The sequence below is a fragment of the Mauremys reevesii genome, linkage group 6 (genome assembly GCF_016161935.1).
Source record: "Mauremys reevesii isolate NIE-2019 linkage group 6, ASM1616193v1, whole genome shotgun sequence".
NCBI lineage: Eukaryota > Metazoa > Chordata > Testudines > Geoemydidae > Mauremys > Mauremys reevesii.
This window is the reverse complement of record NC_052628.1, coordinates 39169031-39184619: the sequence shown is the minus strand read 5'-3', so window position 1 is coordinate 39184619 and position 15589 is coordinate 39169031. Positions and strand designations below refer to the sequence as shown.

Genomic DNA, 15589 nt, shown 5'->3' with positions numbered 1-15589 from the left:
GAAAGGGACAAGGTTTCAAGCTTCTTCTGCCTGAAGCAGAGCTCTGTGTAAGTTTGAAAGTTTGTCTTTCTCACCAACAGAAGTTGGTCCAATAAAATATATTACCTCACCTACTTTGTCTCTCTAATATTGTTGGACCGACATGGCTACAACAACACTGCATATTTCAAGCAGAGGAATGAAGGTTACAGGATATCCTGTCACAGCCATTTCATATTAAGAACCACATTTTCAAACGGTCAGTTTGTACCTGTAAAATCTGCACTCATGTTACTGCAATTACAATTGAATACAAACCAGGTTCTTGCATCTCTCACTCCAGGCTTGACGGTACATATCAGACAGAAGGGAAACTAGTTTTCTTAGCTACTGCAATTCATTTTGCAAATGCAAAATTGCACAGAACCTTATCCCTTTTGAAAAAAATTGTCTCATATGAAACAATGGAAAAAATCATGTGGAAAAATATTTTTATTTTTATTGACAAATCTGTTTTAAAATCTGTTAGGAGAAAACTTTCTGGTTTTATTTTTTTTAAACAATAAAAAAATCCATACAAAATAGTTTGCAGAGAGGTTATTTTAGTTCTTTGATGTTTGTGCAGTAGTTTTAAATGTTTTCATGTTTAAATGTCCTGTCTGGTTAATTTAACCTAATTGGCTCTTTTGAAGTTAGAGTGGATAAAAATTAGGATTCCGGAAATTTTGCTTCTGCTGAGGCCAAACTCTGACCCAATATTCTAATACCAAGCTTTAGTCTAATAATTTTTCATACACTTACTCAAAATAGATAACTAGCAAGAAACAGTGCTCCCTTCCTTTAGTATTGTACAACATCCTGGCTTGTTCTGTCCTCTACCTGATGAGTTTGGGAATTAACAGAAGTTTGTGAGGAGACTCTGGTCCCTTTCCTGGTGATACACCACCATCTCTTCCTGCTCCTTATCACTCTCTTTTCACATACATGTTTCCCTGGTATTAGTGCCCCATCACATACAGTCAAGAGTAAACTCAGGAACCCTAGAAGAGTGAAAGTTTGAGGACCAAATTCTTATCTCAGTTACATGTGTAATTTCAATGAAGTCACTAGAATGAGATTTATATTGAGGTATATTAGAACAAAATTTGGCCTGTGATGGTAACTTGTCTTATTCCTCACTCCGGCAATCTATAAGACAAATCCTAAATTCTCTCCCTATTAATGTCAATAGATGTTTTGTCTCAATAAGGACTGACTAAGGATCCATGGCTGGCCTTGAATTTTCAGACTGTCATTTTGCCAATATCAACAAACTTTGGTTACAGAAGCAGATATGAATTCCAGAAAATCGAGTAGTCTTCTTTATTACCTTAACCAAAGAGATCATAGAGTCATAGAGTTTAAGGCCAAAAGGAACCACCAGTGTATCATAGGCCACTAACACCACCAAGAACCCACTCACTAAACCCAAAAACCTAAATTAGACTGATGTATTACAATCTACAGGAGACTAGACTACTATGTGCCCTGGGCAGAGAATAAGAGGGACCAAAATGCATCAGTGCCTGAGGCCCTTGCAATGGCAAGGAAATGATTAAATGAGATATATGCAGAGAATCCTGGCAGGTGACTTGTAGTCACATGCTGCAGAGGAAGATTTAATCTCCAAGGTCAATGCTAACCTGATGTGGGGGAAAATTCCTTCCTGGTCCCACATATAGTAATCAGTTAGATCTTGAGCATGTGAGCAAGAACCAGCCAGTCAAGTACCTGAGAGAGAGAATGCTTAGTGCCACCTCAGAGCCAATAGTATATATAAAAGAGCATTCAGAGTAAAGTCTGTAAGCTTCCCAAAGTCCATTTCATATTTTAGAAGCCAAAAAAGGAATCTTTTTGATAAAGAAAAAGTCAAATATCTGCCCTTGAATAGAATCTGCAAGACTACTCTTAACAAACTGATAAAGATTATAAAAAAGCTAATAATATTTTATTTGTCCATCAAAATACATTTTTATTTCAAGCTGTGATTGCAGTCTTCTGACATTTCCATAACCTGTTGAATCAGAAATAGATATGCTACCTGAAATGCTGTTTTCATCACGTGCTATGTTGACAATAGAAGCTTAACAAATTATATTGGAAAAAGTAATAGCTTACCAGTGTTTGGTTTTCTAAATTTTATAGTTTGATTTAACTATTGGTATTTATTACTAGTTTCTTGTTGATATAAATGATTTTCAGTTATTTGATATTCATACAATTATTAAAATGTAAATATTCTGTATAACTGTAATAATGAACTGTGATTGAATTTGTATGTTCGCTTGGGGCAGCATAGCCAACTGACTAGTTCTAGGACTCAATCTGAGAGCTCATCACACTTTTGTGTTGTGATTTAATATATATTTATCTTCCATGCTACTTGACCTCAGAACAGAATCACTGAGAAATCATCTGGGAAATGTGCAGAGTTTTCTGATTTTGAATATTAGTGTATTTCTGGGTACATGCTTCTAAAGCAGAATACCAAGGGTCAAAGATAAGGAAGTAAGGACTGCTTGGGAACCAGCTTTGAAACACAAACTGCCTCTTCCTTGCTCCTACACACGCCCACTTTTATTGTGCCCACAAGGTTTGCATGTCCCACACTCCAAAAGATAGGGATACCAACATTTTGTTCAACTGAAGTGTACATTGCAACTCATACATTTAAGAGGTAAATCTAATTTGCATATAATAGAGCAGATTGCAGGTGTCCTCAGCTGTAGTACAGAGTGCACAGCCTATTGATACAACAAGTTCTAGCATGCACCACTGTATCTCAATCTGCATGGCCTGTTCTTGCTGAAACCTGTAGTATGCAGATCACACCTGCCTACTGGAGATGATAGCTGAAGTCAGTATTGTAGATCTCCATGGGCCACACTTAGGTCATTCTGCCAAAAGGAAAAGTAGGTTTTAAACTACTTTGAAACCAGTGATATAGAACTAAAGTCAGGGCTGGCTCCAGGCACCAGCATTCCAAGCAGGTGCTTGGGGCGGCAATCTACAAGGGGCGGCAGTCCGTGTGTTTTTGCCCCCAAGCAGTGCGTCGAATTGCTGCTGTGGATGGCGCGGGCAGTCCGTGTGCTGTTAGGGTGGCACGCGCATTTCTGTGGCGGCAGCAATTCGGTGGCAGATTCTATGTTCAGCTGTCTGCTGCGGCGGCAAATCAGCAGCAGCTTCTATGTTCAGCTGTCCACGTCAGCGTCGCTTCTGTCTTCCGGCTGAAGACAGAAGCTGCCACCGAATTGCCGCCGCCGCGGAAACGTGCGAGCCGCCATAACGGCACACGAACCTCCCCCGCCGTCCACGGCGGCAATTCGGCATGCTGCTTGGGGCGATAAAAACAGTAGAGCCAGCCCTGACTAAAGTACACATACTTCTGTCACATTAGTAGTTTCATTTGCAATGGCTTCTCTATTATAAATGCTGCTTCCAATTTTTAGGTGGCTTGTATTTTTTTTTAAGCTTTAAAATCTGAAGAGGACGACTACTATATTAATGGTGCCTGGACTATTGACTGGCCTAGAAAGTTTGACGTCGCTGGGACAGCTTTTCATTACAAGAGGCCAACAGAGGAACCTGAATCTTTGGAAGCTTTAGGCCCTATTTCAGAAAATCTCATAGTCATGGTAATGTTATAATGATTATATTTCTGAACTCAAACATGAGTTTATGTTCCAAGTAAGAGAGGGCAATAAACTGAGTTAAATTGCATGGAAAAGGAGTAGGGCGTGCCTAGTTCTTGCACTTTGAGATTACCTCCCACTCACCTCTTTGTCTTCCCAAAACTGATGGGATAGCTATGATGATAAAGAAGAGAGCTAACAACAAACTGTTGTATTGCCAGGAGATCTACAGAAAATATCAGTGAAAATCCCACATGCCTCAGGCCATAGGAGGGATCCCTTCTAGTTTCATTTGCTTCCTGATCCTCACAGTAATGACAACATAAATTGAAAACTGGATAGATGGTGTGGTCATGCCTACTCGGGTATATAAAATGTAAGGCACGTTATATGACAATTGCATTGGGCTGTATTGTGATACCCTTATTCACAACAGGTAATACCTTACTCCAGAAGTAGCCCTGTTGATTTCAGTGGGTCTAATTATGGTGTGAGATATCATGGTCTGGCCGATAGTAAATTCCCTGACTGTGGACATACCTGGCCACGCTCCCAACAATGTGAAGTCTGTTTTGCCTCTTGTAGCTGTGGAGAGGCTAGAAATGGTTATGTGGAGGGTTATGCATTAACTACTTTTCTCATCAACTTAGCACCAGTGACTTCCCTACTGAAGATTATCCACCATTTTGCTCTCTCACAGAGGGGCGCATATGCCTCAAAGTAATTTATAACTGGAGGCATGAGGGGATGAGATATATCTCTGAGACTCATCCAGGCTGCTTTTGTTAACATATACTGTAGATGTTAGCAGCAGCAATAAAAAAATGTCAGGTTGGGGATTCAGGGCTAGATTGCTTTGAAGGCACAGCAGTGTATTGAGCAGGTGGCATGTGACAGTAGTGTGCTACAGCAGGAACCACAAGGAGAATTACTGATGGTTTCACCTGGCAATCTGTGGTGTTGCACGTGCAGCAGGAGCTGCGCCAGTCTGTAAAAGGGACCAGTGTTCACTCTTCCCATATGCCCAGCCACACCACTGCCTTGTACTGTGGGTGCTGCGGAAATAGCTCCACCCTTGTGTGTCTCTCTGTTGGAAGCTAGTGCCATTACTGATGCCAGATTGGAGTATTATTCGTAATATTGATATTGTGATAGTATGTAGAAGCCTTAAACAGGTAAGGTTCTTATTAGTTCCCCAGCCATGTTGCGGATAGTCCCAGCAAAAGAGCTCAATATGGGGGTTTGAAGATTGTTGCACACCTACACAGGGTCAGCCCAATAAAGTCCCTTAATATTATCTGGCCTTGATACCTCCTTGAAGTAATTTAACTTAATGAGGACCAGAAGATTAGAATTGTTAATATGTCAGAAACAAATTTTGCTGTTAAGAAAAAAAATTGAAAGAAAAAAACTCAGCTTTTAAAAATTAGTCCAGATTTCTTTTGGGAATAACTACAAGAACTATTGTGGCTTGTTTTATGACATTTTCCCCCTCTACAAGACATAACACATACCTAGATTAAATTTGTTGTAGTTGCTCTCTGCTTGCATATTTTTTTCATGGTATAACCAGTTGTTTTCAACTGCAGATTCTGCTACAGGAACAGAATTTGGGTATAAGGTATAAATTCAATGTTCCCATCTCTCGTACTGGCAGTGGAGACAATGAAGTTGGCTTTGCATGGAATCACCTGCCTTGGTCAGAATGTTCTTCCACTTGTGCTGGAGGTAAGACACATATCAGGCAATCAAGCTGAAGGGTCAGTTGAATTACAAAATATACATTGCCTCATATTTGTTTAGGTAACTAATTGAAAACATTTATTGCAGGTCTGCTTCAAGCCTTAATTTAGTGAAAGAAAGTTTCTTTTGATTATCACATTGTATTTTGTTTATTTTCAACTTCATGTAATTTGTACAGATTTGTTGATTAAATACAGTACTTCTTGGCACAGTGAGTGTCGGTCGGCTGGTGCTTCTCCTGAGACTCTCTTGAAGCTGGCATGCTAGCTTTTCACAGGAGCTTTCTTGATAAAAGACATCTGAAGTTTTAAGTAAGGAAATAAACAAGACTCAGAAGGCAAATATAAGGTATCTGTAACAAAGGGAAGAGGGATGTAGTTCATATGATCTTAGGCAGGCCTTCCTATCCTCCAACCACCAAAGTTAAGGATGCATACTGGCAGCTTTTCAGTAGTAGATATTTCACTACTGGATGATACTTCCCAGCACATAGCAGTATCTGAGATTCATTGGCTATTGGCAGTGGTGGGGATTTGTGGGTTGTCCCATGTGAGTTCATCATGGGTGCCTTTTGCCCACAATTTACTGTATTCCTAATCCTCCTCCCTCTAGTGGCCACCAATGCAATTCTTAACCTCTGGCTGGGAAAGCAGGACAGTTGGCTTCCTTCAAAGCCAACACCATTGCTGCTGCATGGACTGGTGAGTAGAAGTGCTGTGTGAGCAGCATCTTTCTTCTCTCTGGAGACTAAATTCATCGCCTCCACCACACACATCAATTTCAGAAGACAAGAGAATGAGAGTTTTAAATCCATCCCTGGACCTTGGTAGTGCATGTCCCCATATCAAGGGAAATGCTTCATTTTAATTTAAGGGTGACTAATACTGGGAGGAGGGGGGGATTTTTTTTTAAATTAAACTCAAAGTACTTAAGTTCCTTTTCTTGCTAATCAAGGTTTTTATATTTAGAGCTTTCTCCCTCACAGTATCATTCTGCTAGATCCTGAGGTAGTTATTATTACTTGTTTATTGTTTACATTCCAGCAGTATGCTCAGCATTGCACAGGACACATAGAAAGATACAGATCCTCTCCTGTGGCGCTAACTAGAAAAATATTTGAGATAAAAATACATTGGGAGATCTAGAGGACGGTGCTAACATAGTGTCTTTTTTGTTGTTTCTTTGTCATAGGGTTTTTTGTTGCATAATAGGTGAGTGATCGAGTTTTTAGTGATTTGCATTAGCATTTATGAGCCTTGTAGAAGATTGAGTTTTAAGGAGGAAGTTCAAAGAAAGAGGTAGAATGCCTATCTCATTAGGATAGAAAGGCAGTTCCAAGCATTAGGCAAGTGATGGCAAATCCCATGCTTGACATAGTGAGTGAAATCCTGGCTCTACTGAAGTCATTGGCAAAACTCCCATTGACTTCAGTAGGGCCAAGATTTCACTACAGAGTCTTTTGTCATGGAAATGATTGTAATGTCACAAATTCATTTACTATATGGGAGCAAGAGATTGTCTGTGAAGGAGCAAATCTTTGTTTAATTAATGATGCTAAAATATTAGTATTTAATCTGTAAACAATGTATGAAAAATTGAAAAGTAAATGAATTTATTATGAATTTAAAAGTTTACCTTTACACAAAAGTCCCTTTTAAAGTAGTTAATGGCGGCTAAAACCAGATTCTTCTCTCTCTCTTCTTTCTTTCAGTTTAATGTGAGAAAGTGCTGTAGTGACTGATTTTCTTTAAGGAAATGAGGGCTCTGTTCAGGGAATAATTGTTTCACTGTAGCTATAATTCATATAGAAACTATCTGCTTTTCCCATGTGAATTGTTTTTTATTGCAGTTTATGAAACACCTTTTGCTATACACCAACAGAAGACAGGGATACTCAATTCAAAAAAGTGGCTGAGTCAGGGAAAAAGAAAAGTGAGGGAGATATTGTAACTGGAAAAAATAGACAAAAAAAAAAAAGAAAGTATGGAAAAATCCTAGAAAAACTATGTGGCTTTGTTTATTTTATAGAACTCATTGTCTTGTGCAACCTTAATTTGGCCTTGTTCTGTGTATTTGTTATAATATAGTCTTCAATTAACATGATCTTGTGCTATTTTTTCCACAGTATTTTTGCCTCATTCAATGTGTAGGATGGATAGTGCTCAATTAACAATCAGCTATTCAATATTTTGTTTTATCCTCATTGTTCAGTGTGTAGCCCTAGGTCTTATTTACTGTACACTATTCAAACCCTGTTATGATGACCAAATTATAAATTTCCTCATAGGCTTTTCTATGGCACTCATCACTATGGTATGTGAGTGCTTTAAAAACATGAATTAATATTCACAAAAACCCCATGAGGAAAGGAGGAGGTATTATATCAATTTTAAAGTTGGGGAGCTGAGGCACAGAGAGATTAAGGTCAAAAGTATCCTCTATTTTTGGGTGCCCAATTTGAGATGCCTAGGACCTGATTTTTCAGAGTACTTAGCATTATATAACACTTTATATACTGAAGCACATGAATTTCAGTTGCAGTTGTTTGCGCTCAGAACTTCTGCAGTTTGGGCCCCAGGGTCTCATGTTGGGCACCCAGAAAATGAGGGACACATAATTGGTGACCACCTTTGACTTGCCCAGCATCACATAGCAACTCTGTGGCAGAGGCAGGGATGGAATCCAATTCTCCAAGCCCGCATTTAACTGTCTTAATCACAAGACCCTTCTTTCTGTTCCAGAAATGAACCCTCTACCGAATTTACTCACACCTTCCAATCGCTGAGGAGGCAGGGGTCTTACAGATAACAGCCTGCTTTACAACACAACCCCAATTCATCCCCAGAGCAGATCCATCCTGTGTACTGAATGAGGCAGGGGTCCTGTGGAAAAAACGGCATGTGATGCTATAATTGAAGACAGTATCATAATGGATACATACAAGGGGGCTTAGTTATGGTTACACAAGCTTTTATTCCCTCCACATTTGAATCAGACAGCTTCCTCCATTACGTGGGTGCCAGCAGGGGTTATCATTGACAGGACAAGAGAGACAAGCTCCCTGGTCTCAGTTTCATTGCCTGGCCCTACCTTGGCCCAGAGCAGCAGTGGGAGGGAGTAGAGAGGAGTGAATGGCAGGCTGGGGGGCCTCAGGGGAAGGGAGGAGTGAGTGGCGGGCAGGAGGGCATCAGGGGAGTGGGTGGACAGGCATGAGGGTGGGGGAGATTCGGGGGAGGGAGCAAAGGTGGCAAAAGCTTAAAGCCATCTTTACACTTCTTCAACTCTGGGAGTATAAATTAGAGCAGGGTGCTTTAATTTGCACAAGCTGGTAGCAGTCCCCTGTGGGCCATTACGTAGCCAAGGATTGCTGGAGCACAAGGCGCTCCTGCCACACCTTCAGTATGCCCTATATGCTAAAGCAGTGGTTTTCAACCTCTGGTCCATGGACCCCTGGGGGTCCGCAGACTATGTCTAAGATTTCCAAAGGAGTCCACACCTCCATTTGAAATTTTTTAGGAGTCCACAAATAAAAATAGATTGAAAACCACTGTACTAAAGGGGCTGGTATAGAACCGACTGTATGCCAGCCAGGAATTATCCCATGCCAAGGGAATCTCCAGATGCCTTATTAGGGTGGTTTTCCAGAATGGTACAAAGGACCCAGAGTGGGTCCTGAGGCTATGACCTATGAAATGTGTATACTTAACACCTATCATGCATAAATACTCCTAGGCGAAGGTTGCATGAATCATTTAAAGTTAAACTGGATAAAAAACTGAATGATATACTGTAGGAAACAATCTTGGAATACCTCTTACAACTTTTTTATCTCTAATTTTCTGATTTTGCACGATGAGAAAAAGTTAGCCAGGCTTAATACATTTCTTGCATTGCTTTTTGGTGGAAGATAGTTCTTATGAGGTAATGTATTTTGTTTGAAATAAGGCTGTTAAATGAAAAGTGTTAGAGGATATGATATTAAAAAATACCTTTGTCCTCTGTCCTTTTTAAACAGAGATCCAGACTGTATACAGAGATCCAAACTGGCCTTTTTGTCATTTATCTAAAAGTTGTTCCTCTTTGAATTGCTGCTGTGGTCCAAAACACTTGTTTGCTTGGTGACATAGTTCTACAGTGGTGCAGCACCACTGCAGTGCTGTATGTGTAGACAAGCCCTTACATTCTGGTTTTTCCATAAAGAAACATCTGTTACAATTTTAAATACTCACACTCCATTTATGTAGCCCTTGGCTGCGACTGCATTAACAATTCACTTATGCCTCCCACATATCTTCCCCCCTCGGACTGTGTTCCCTACCTTTTCCTCACCCAGAGAGAGTCAAAATGTTGTGTTGTGCAAAGGAACTGACATTGGCTAGTCTGCAACTTCTCTGTCAGCACTACACCTGCCAGGACACCTCTCAGCCATGCAGATTTTAACCCTGGGAAACAAGAGAAACTCAAACTGTTCTTGGAATAAGGAGAGACAACATTTATCCTTGTCCCTTTTGATTTTTTTAGGGCTGAAGGCTACAGCATTCCATAGTTTTCCTGAAAATCGCTATTCACCAAGTCAATTGTTTTTAAATGTGCCCTTGTTTTAAGAGTAGAAATATATAATATGTATTATCTGGAAAGATTCTCTCTTCTTTCCTAAAGAAAAATGTAAAGCATCTTTCTAATTTTTAACTTTTCTTCTATTGTTTTTGCAAATCAGCAACAATCCCAATATGTATATAGGGTTAGATATGAATAAAATGATAAATAATTACACAACCATTATGAACTTCTCATATTATATCTGCAAATATTTGAGACCCATTAAAGAGATGAGATACAGTTAAATAGTTTATAGAGCAGTGGAATGAAAATCCCAGATTATCTCAATACAATGCAATATGCAAATTGCAAGTCTACTTATAATGAAACTCATCATATAGGTCCCAACTAATGAAAGTATCACAAGTCATGAGAGAACTTAAGCACATACTTAACATTAATCATGTACTTAAGTCCCATTAAAGTCAGTGTTTCACTGTATCTGAGTCACTGAGATTTAACCACATGATTAGAGTTAAGCACATGTTTAATGAGGCTAATGAAGAGTTTAGGGGTAGTGACAGGGTGGCTAAAGGGAACGAGGACAAACAGCTTAATAGGACTAAATCAGGAGACCTAGATAATCTCCATCCAAGAATATTAAAGGAACTGGCACATGAAATTGCAAGTCCAATAGCAAGGATTTTTAATGAATCTGTAAATTCAGTAGTCATACCGTATGACTGGAGAATTGCTAATATAGTTCCTATTTTTAAGAAAGGGAAAAAAGAGATCCAGGAAGCTACAGGCTTGTTACTTCGACATTAATTGTATGCAAGGTCTTGGAACAAATTTTGAAAGAGGAAGTAGTTAAGGACATAGAGGTTAACAGTAATTGGAATAAAATACAACATGATTTTACAAAAGATAGATTGTGCCAGACAACCCAGATCTCTTTCTTTGAGAAGATAACTGATTTTTTTAAACAAAGCAAATGCAGGAGATCTAATTTACCTAGATTTCAGTAAGGCATTTGATACAGAACCACATGGGAAATTTTTTAATTGGAGAAGATGGTGATTAATATAAGAATTGTAAGGTGGATAAGGAATTGGTTAAAGAGGAGACAACAATAGGTCAGACTGAAAGGTGAACTGTCAGACTGGAGTGAGATTACTAGTGGAGTTCCTCAGGGATCAGTCTTGGGACCAGTTTTAACATTTTTATTACTGACCTTGGCACAAAAAGTGCGAGTGTGGTCATAAAATTTGCGGATGACACAAAGTTGGGAGGAGGACGGTAATATCATACAAGAAGATCTGGACGATCTTGTAAACTGGAGTAATAGAAATGGGATGAAATTTAACAGTGTAAAGTGCAAGGTCATGCATATAGGGACTAACAAGAATTTTTGCTATAATCTGGGGACATATCAGTTGGAAGTGGCAGAGGAGGAGAAAGAACTGGGTATATTAGGTGATCACAGGATGGCTATGAAAAAGGCGAATGCAGTCCTAGGATGCATCAGGTGAGGTATTTCCTGTAAAGACAGGGAAGAGTTAGTACCATTATACAAGGCTCTGGTGAGACCTCATCTGGAATATTGTGTGCAGTTCTGGTCTCCCATGTTTAAGAAAGATGAATTCAAACTGGAAGAGGTGCAGAGAAGGGCTACTATGATGATCCAAGGAATGGAAAACCTATCTTATGAGAGGAGACTCAAAGAGCTTGGCTTGTTTAGCCTAACCAAAAGAAGGCTGAGGGGATTGCTGTCTATATATACATCAGAGGGATAAATACCAGGGAGGGAGAGGAGTTATTTAAGTTAAGCATCAATATGGAGACAAGAACAAATGCATATAAACTGGCCATCAACAAGTTAAGGTTTGAAATTAGGAAAAAGTTGATAACCATCAGAGGACCAGAGATGCGACACTTCCCTGCACCTCTCCCTCCCTCCCAGCAATTCACACTTAGGACTTTCTGGGAGGGAGGGGTAGGAGCGGAGACATGCCGCTTCCCCGCTCCTCTTCCTCCCTCCCAGTGCTTCATGCTTAGGACTTTCTGGGAGGGAGCAGGAGGAGTGGAGACACGGCGGTTCCCCGCTCATCCCCCTCCCTCCCAGCGCTTCCCCCACTGTCAAACAGCTGCATCTCCACTCCTCCCCTCCCTCCCAGAAAGTCCTAAGTGCTGCCAAACAGCTGTTTGGTGGCAGGGAAGCACTGGGAGGGAGGGGGATGAGTGGGGAAGTGCCGCATCTCCGCTCCTCCCCCTCCCTCCCAGAAAGTCCTAAGCATGAAGTGCTGGGAGGGAGGGGGAGGAGCGGGGAAGTGCCACATCTCCGCTCCTCCCCCTCCCTCCCAGAAAGTCCTAAGCATGAAGTGCTGGGAGGGAGGGGGAGGAGCGGGGAAGTGCCACATCTCTGCTCTTCCCCCTCACTCCCAGAAAGTCCTAATCATGGACAAACAGCTGTTTGGCGGTGCTTAGGACTTTTGGGGCAGGAGAAGTAGTGGGGATGTGGCATGCTCCGGAGAGGAGGTGGAGTGGGGGTGGGAAGAGGTGGGCCTGGAGCAGAGCGGGGACAGGAAGAGGTGGGCCTGGAGCATTCCTGGCAAAGTCGACGCCTGTTCTTCTCCAGGGAAGCTGTCGCTGCTGCTGCAAAGGTGCTTCCTAGAGTCCTTGTCTGCAGTGGTCTGTGCCTGTGTGGGGTAAGCCAGGGGCACTTCCCAACCACAGTACAGTACATATAGTGCCGTTTGTCTGCCCCCCAAAATTTCCTTGGAATCTAACTCCCCGCATTTACATTAAATCTTATGGGAAAATTGGATTAGTTTAACATCGTTTCACTTAAAGTTGAATTTTTCAGGAACATAACTACAACATTAAGTGAGGAGTTACTGTATAAATTCCTGAGGAGTTCTTTATTTTTCTTCCTGGAAATTATTAACAGACACTGTATCAAATTTGAGATTTATTTTCCTATCCTCCTGAATTTAGCCAGAGACAGGGTTAGATGTACTTGCAAATATTTCCATTTGTGGTTGTGCACCCAGCACAATGAGGCCCTGTAAACTTGTAGGCAGATTTTACCCCCTGGGGAAGTCCAAATAACATACAAACATATTAGGGAGGCACTCAGATACTATGGTAATGGGAGCCAGTTAAATATTTGAATTGATAGAGACAAAAATACAGGAGAACACTGGAGAACTGAACCACAGAATGTGGGGTACACAACTAGACAGTTCAAGTTTATATTTAGAGAGAAGAATAGAAGAGGATAGAACAGAAGGAACTGAGAATATTCATCATCCAGAATTTGCTACGTGCGCTGAGCATTGGTTTTTATTTCAAGCATTTCTTTACAGCTCACCACAAGCTCTTTTTTCATATGGCATATGAAATTTTTAGTCAACATACTGTGATAAATAAATTGATTGTTGGCTGCTTTCCTTTGCTGAATGACTGGTGCCCACTATGTTTTTATTCCATGCCCTCAGAAGAATTGTAAAATTGTCTCTGAACAAATAAAACATGCATTTTTCTTGCTGAGGGCAAGGATGTTTGGCTCTGTGATGAATATCTTGTAATCTGATGAGAGAGCTCAAAAAGTACCTCTCGGTTAACCAGCATGCAATAGTTTTAGTGATGCAAAATTCACCATGTAATGGTATTGGCATCTTTATAATTAACCATTGCAATTGCAAACCACAATTTTTGGGGGTTGCTCTTAAAATAGATATAGCATCTACATTCCTGCAATTTTAATTTAAGAATAAAATGTGCCCTGTGTAATTTAAAATTTGGCCACTGAAAGTCATGCAGACTATTTGGAATTGAAATCCGCAAAACGTCTGCAAATCTCCAGGGAATATGGTCATTAAACTACTACAGTTTTGTTTTCTGTTAGACTTGTACTGACCAGTTCTGAGGACATTTTATGTCTTTTGTTATAAACTATAAATCTGTATATTTGAAAGCACAGTGTTTTTGTCTAACTGGTTGTAATTATTCCCCTAAGGGTTTAAATGAACTTGTTTAGCAATGTTTTTCAGATTATTTTATGAGAAGTCATATACTCAGGGAAGAGTTGATAATTTAAAGAGATTCCTCAGGGCCCACAAAGCTAAACTAGACTTGTCTGTTGCTTAAGTTTACAATATTTCTAGCTTCCTTCCATTGTTTTTGTAGTTAAAGTTAAAAGCTGAATTTTGTTTAACAGAGAGCAAATTTTAAATAGTACGGTAGTTAGGTGGCAATGCTTAATAAATGTCCCTAAGCCAGACCTTTATTCTTCATTCATAAAGTAAATTCTGTAGTGCAAGGTGTTACAGAATAGCATATTTCAAACTGGATCAGCTTATGTTTTCACTAGCAAGTCTTCATCTGGGTCATCTGCTTGGAATGGATTAAAGAGTCTCCATTATGTGCACAGTGATGAGTGATGTCTTGTTTGGTTTATGAAACATTACCTATATAGGACTAAAGAACACTGATGGTATAAAAGTGAATTGAAAGCTGAGCACAGTAAGGGTTTGTGTTTATAGTGTTTTAAAGTGCTTTTCTACTAAACAGTTCTTCAGAAATGAATTTCACATAGTTGCCAAGCTTTGGCTATACAGAGATGTATGTGATGCAGGAAGGAAATTTGGAGCAGATGATTAGTCTTCAGTGAAAACTAATATTAATATTTAAACAACTTTATTTAGTAAAACTGATAGCAATATGAGTTTACCATTAAAAAGTTTTCATGCTAGTTTTCAAAAATATTTTTAAATTACCTTTTAAAATTATGACATTTGTGAATAATGTCATCTGCACAGCATCACCATCTAACCTTGAGAACTAGGTAGGTTTGAAATTGAAAGGACTGAATGATTAGCTACCATCTTTAAAGTGGTATGAAAAAAAGTGGGGAGGGGTCTGTCGTAATCTCAACCAAAATAATGTTTCATGCACTTGATACAGACAACTGGCACTTTTGTATGCATATATTACATAAGAATCATATTCAGTTTTAGTTCATGAAACTATTATACCTCTGTGATGGGTATCCTCCGGGGTGCCACTTGGAACTGGGATACCACTGAGCCCTCCTGTCCCACCAGCTTGGGTTTCCCTTACTCTGTGCTGTTGTGACAGGCTCTCAAGCCCCCTTCCAGCACACACACAGGTAGACACACACCCAGCTGCAGCTGTATTCACACAGATGATGAGATCAGCTCTATATGGGAGAGCTCAGCTAAGGAATTTCCCAGCACTCAAGTGCATACCCCCTCTGGAGTGTAAACCCAAAATTGTATCGTCTTGCGCTGCACACAGAACTATATAGTGTAAGCTCATAAAATTTGCCCTCTCCCTCAATATGGTGAGAGATATACAACAGCTTTCTGCCCCAAGTATGAGTTTTACACTGGTTTTACAGACAAAACAAAACAAGTTTATTAACTACAAAAGATAGATTTTAAGTGATTATAAGTGATAGCAAACAGATCAAAACATGTTACCGCAGTAAATAATCAAAAACCACAAACTGAGCTTAACACACTAGGATATAAATTAGCAAATTCTCACCCTGAATGATAAATAGGCTGGCAGATTCTTAAGGCACAAGTTGCCTTGGCTTTCCCAGGTTTTCATACACAGGCTAAAAATCC

The 15589-nt window shown here is 40.0% G+C and overlaps 1 protein-coding gene across 1 annotated transcript in view; it reads left to right on the top strand.

Annotated features, from left to right (window-relative positions):
• ADAMTS6 (ADAM metallopeptidase with thrombospondin type 1 motif 6) overlaps positions 1–15589 on the top strand; it is a 311564-nt gene that overhangs the window by 244214 nt on the left and 51761 nt on the right. The window contains exons 19-20 of the mRNA XM_039545681.1: positions 3490–3653; positions 5240–5378. Of these exons, the coding sequence (XP_039401615.1) occupies positions 3490–3653; positions 5240–5378 (303 nt within the window). The remainder of the gene's footprint in view (positions 1–3489; positions 3654–5239; positions 5379–15589) is intronic.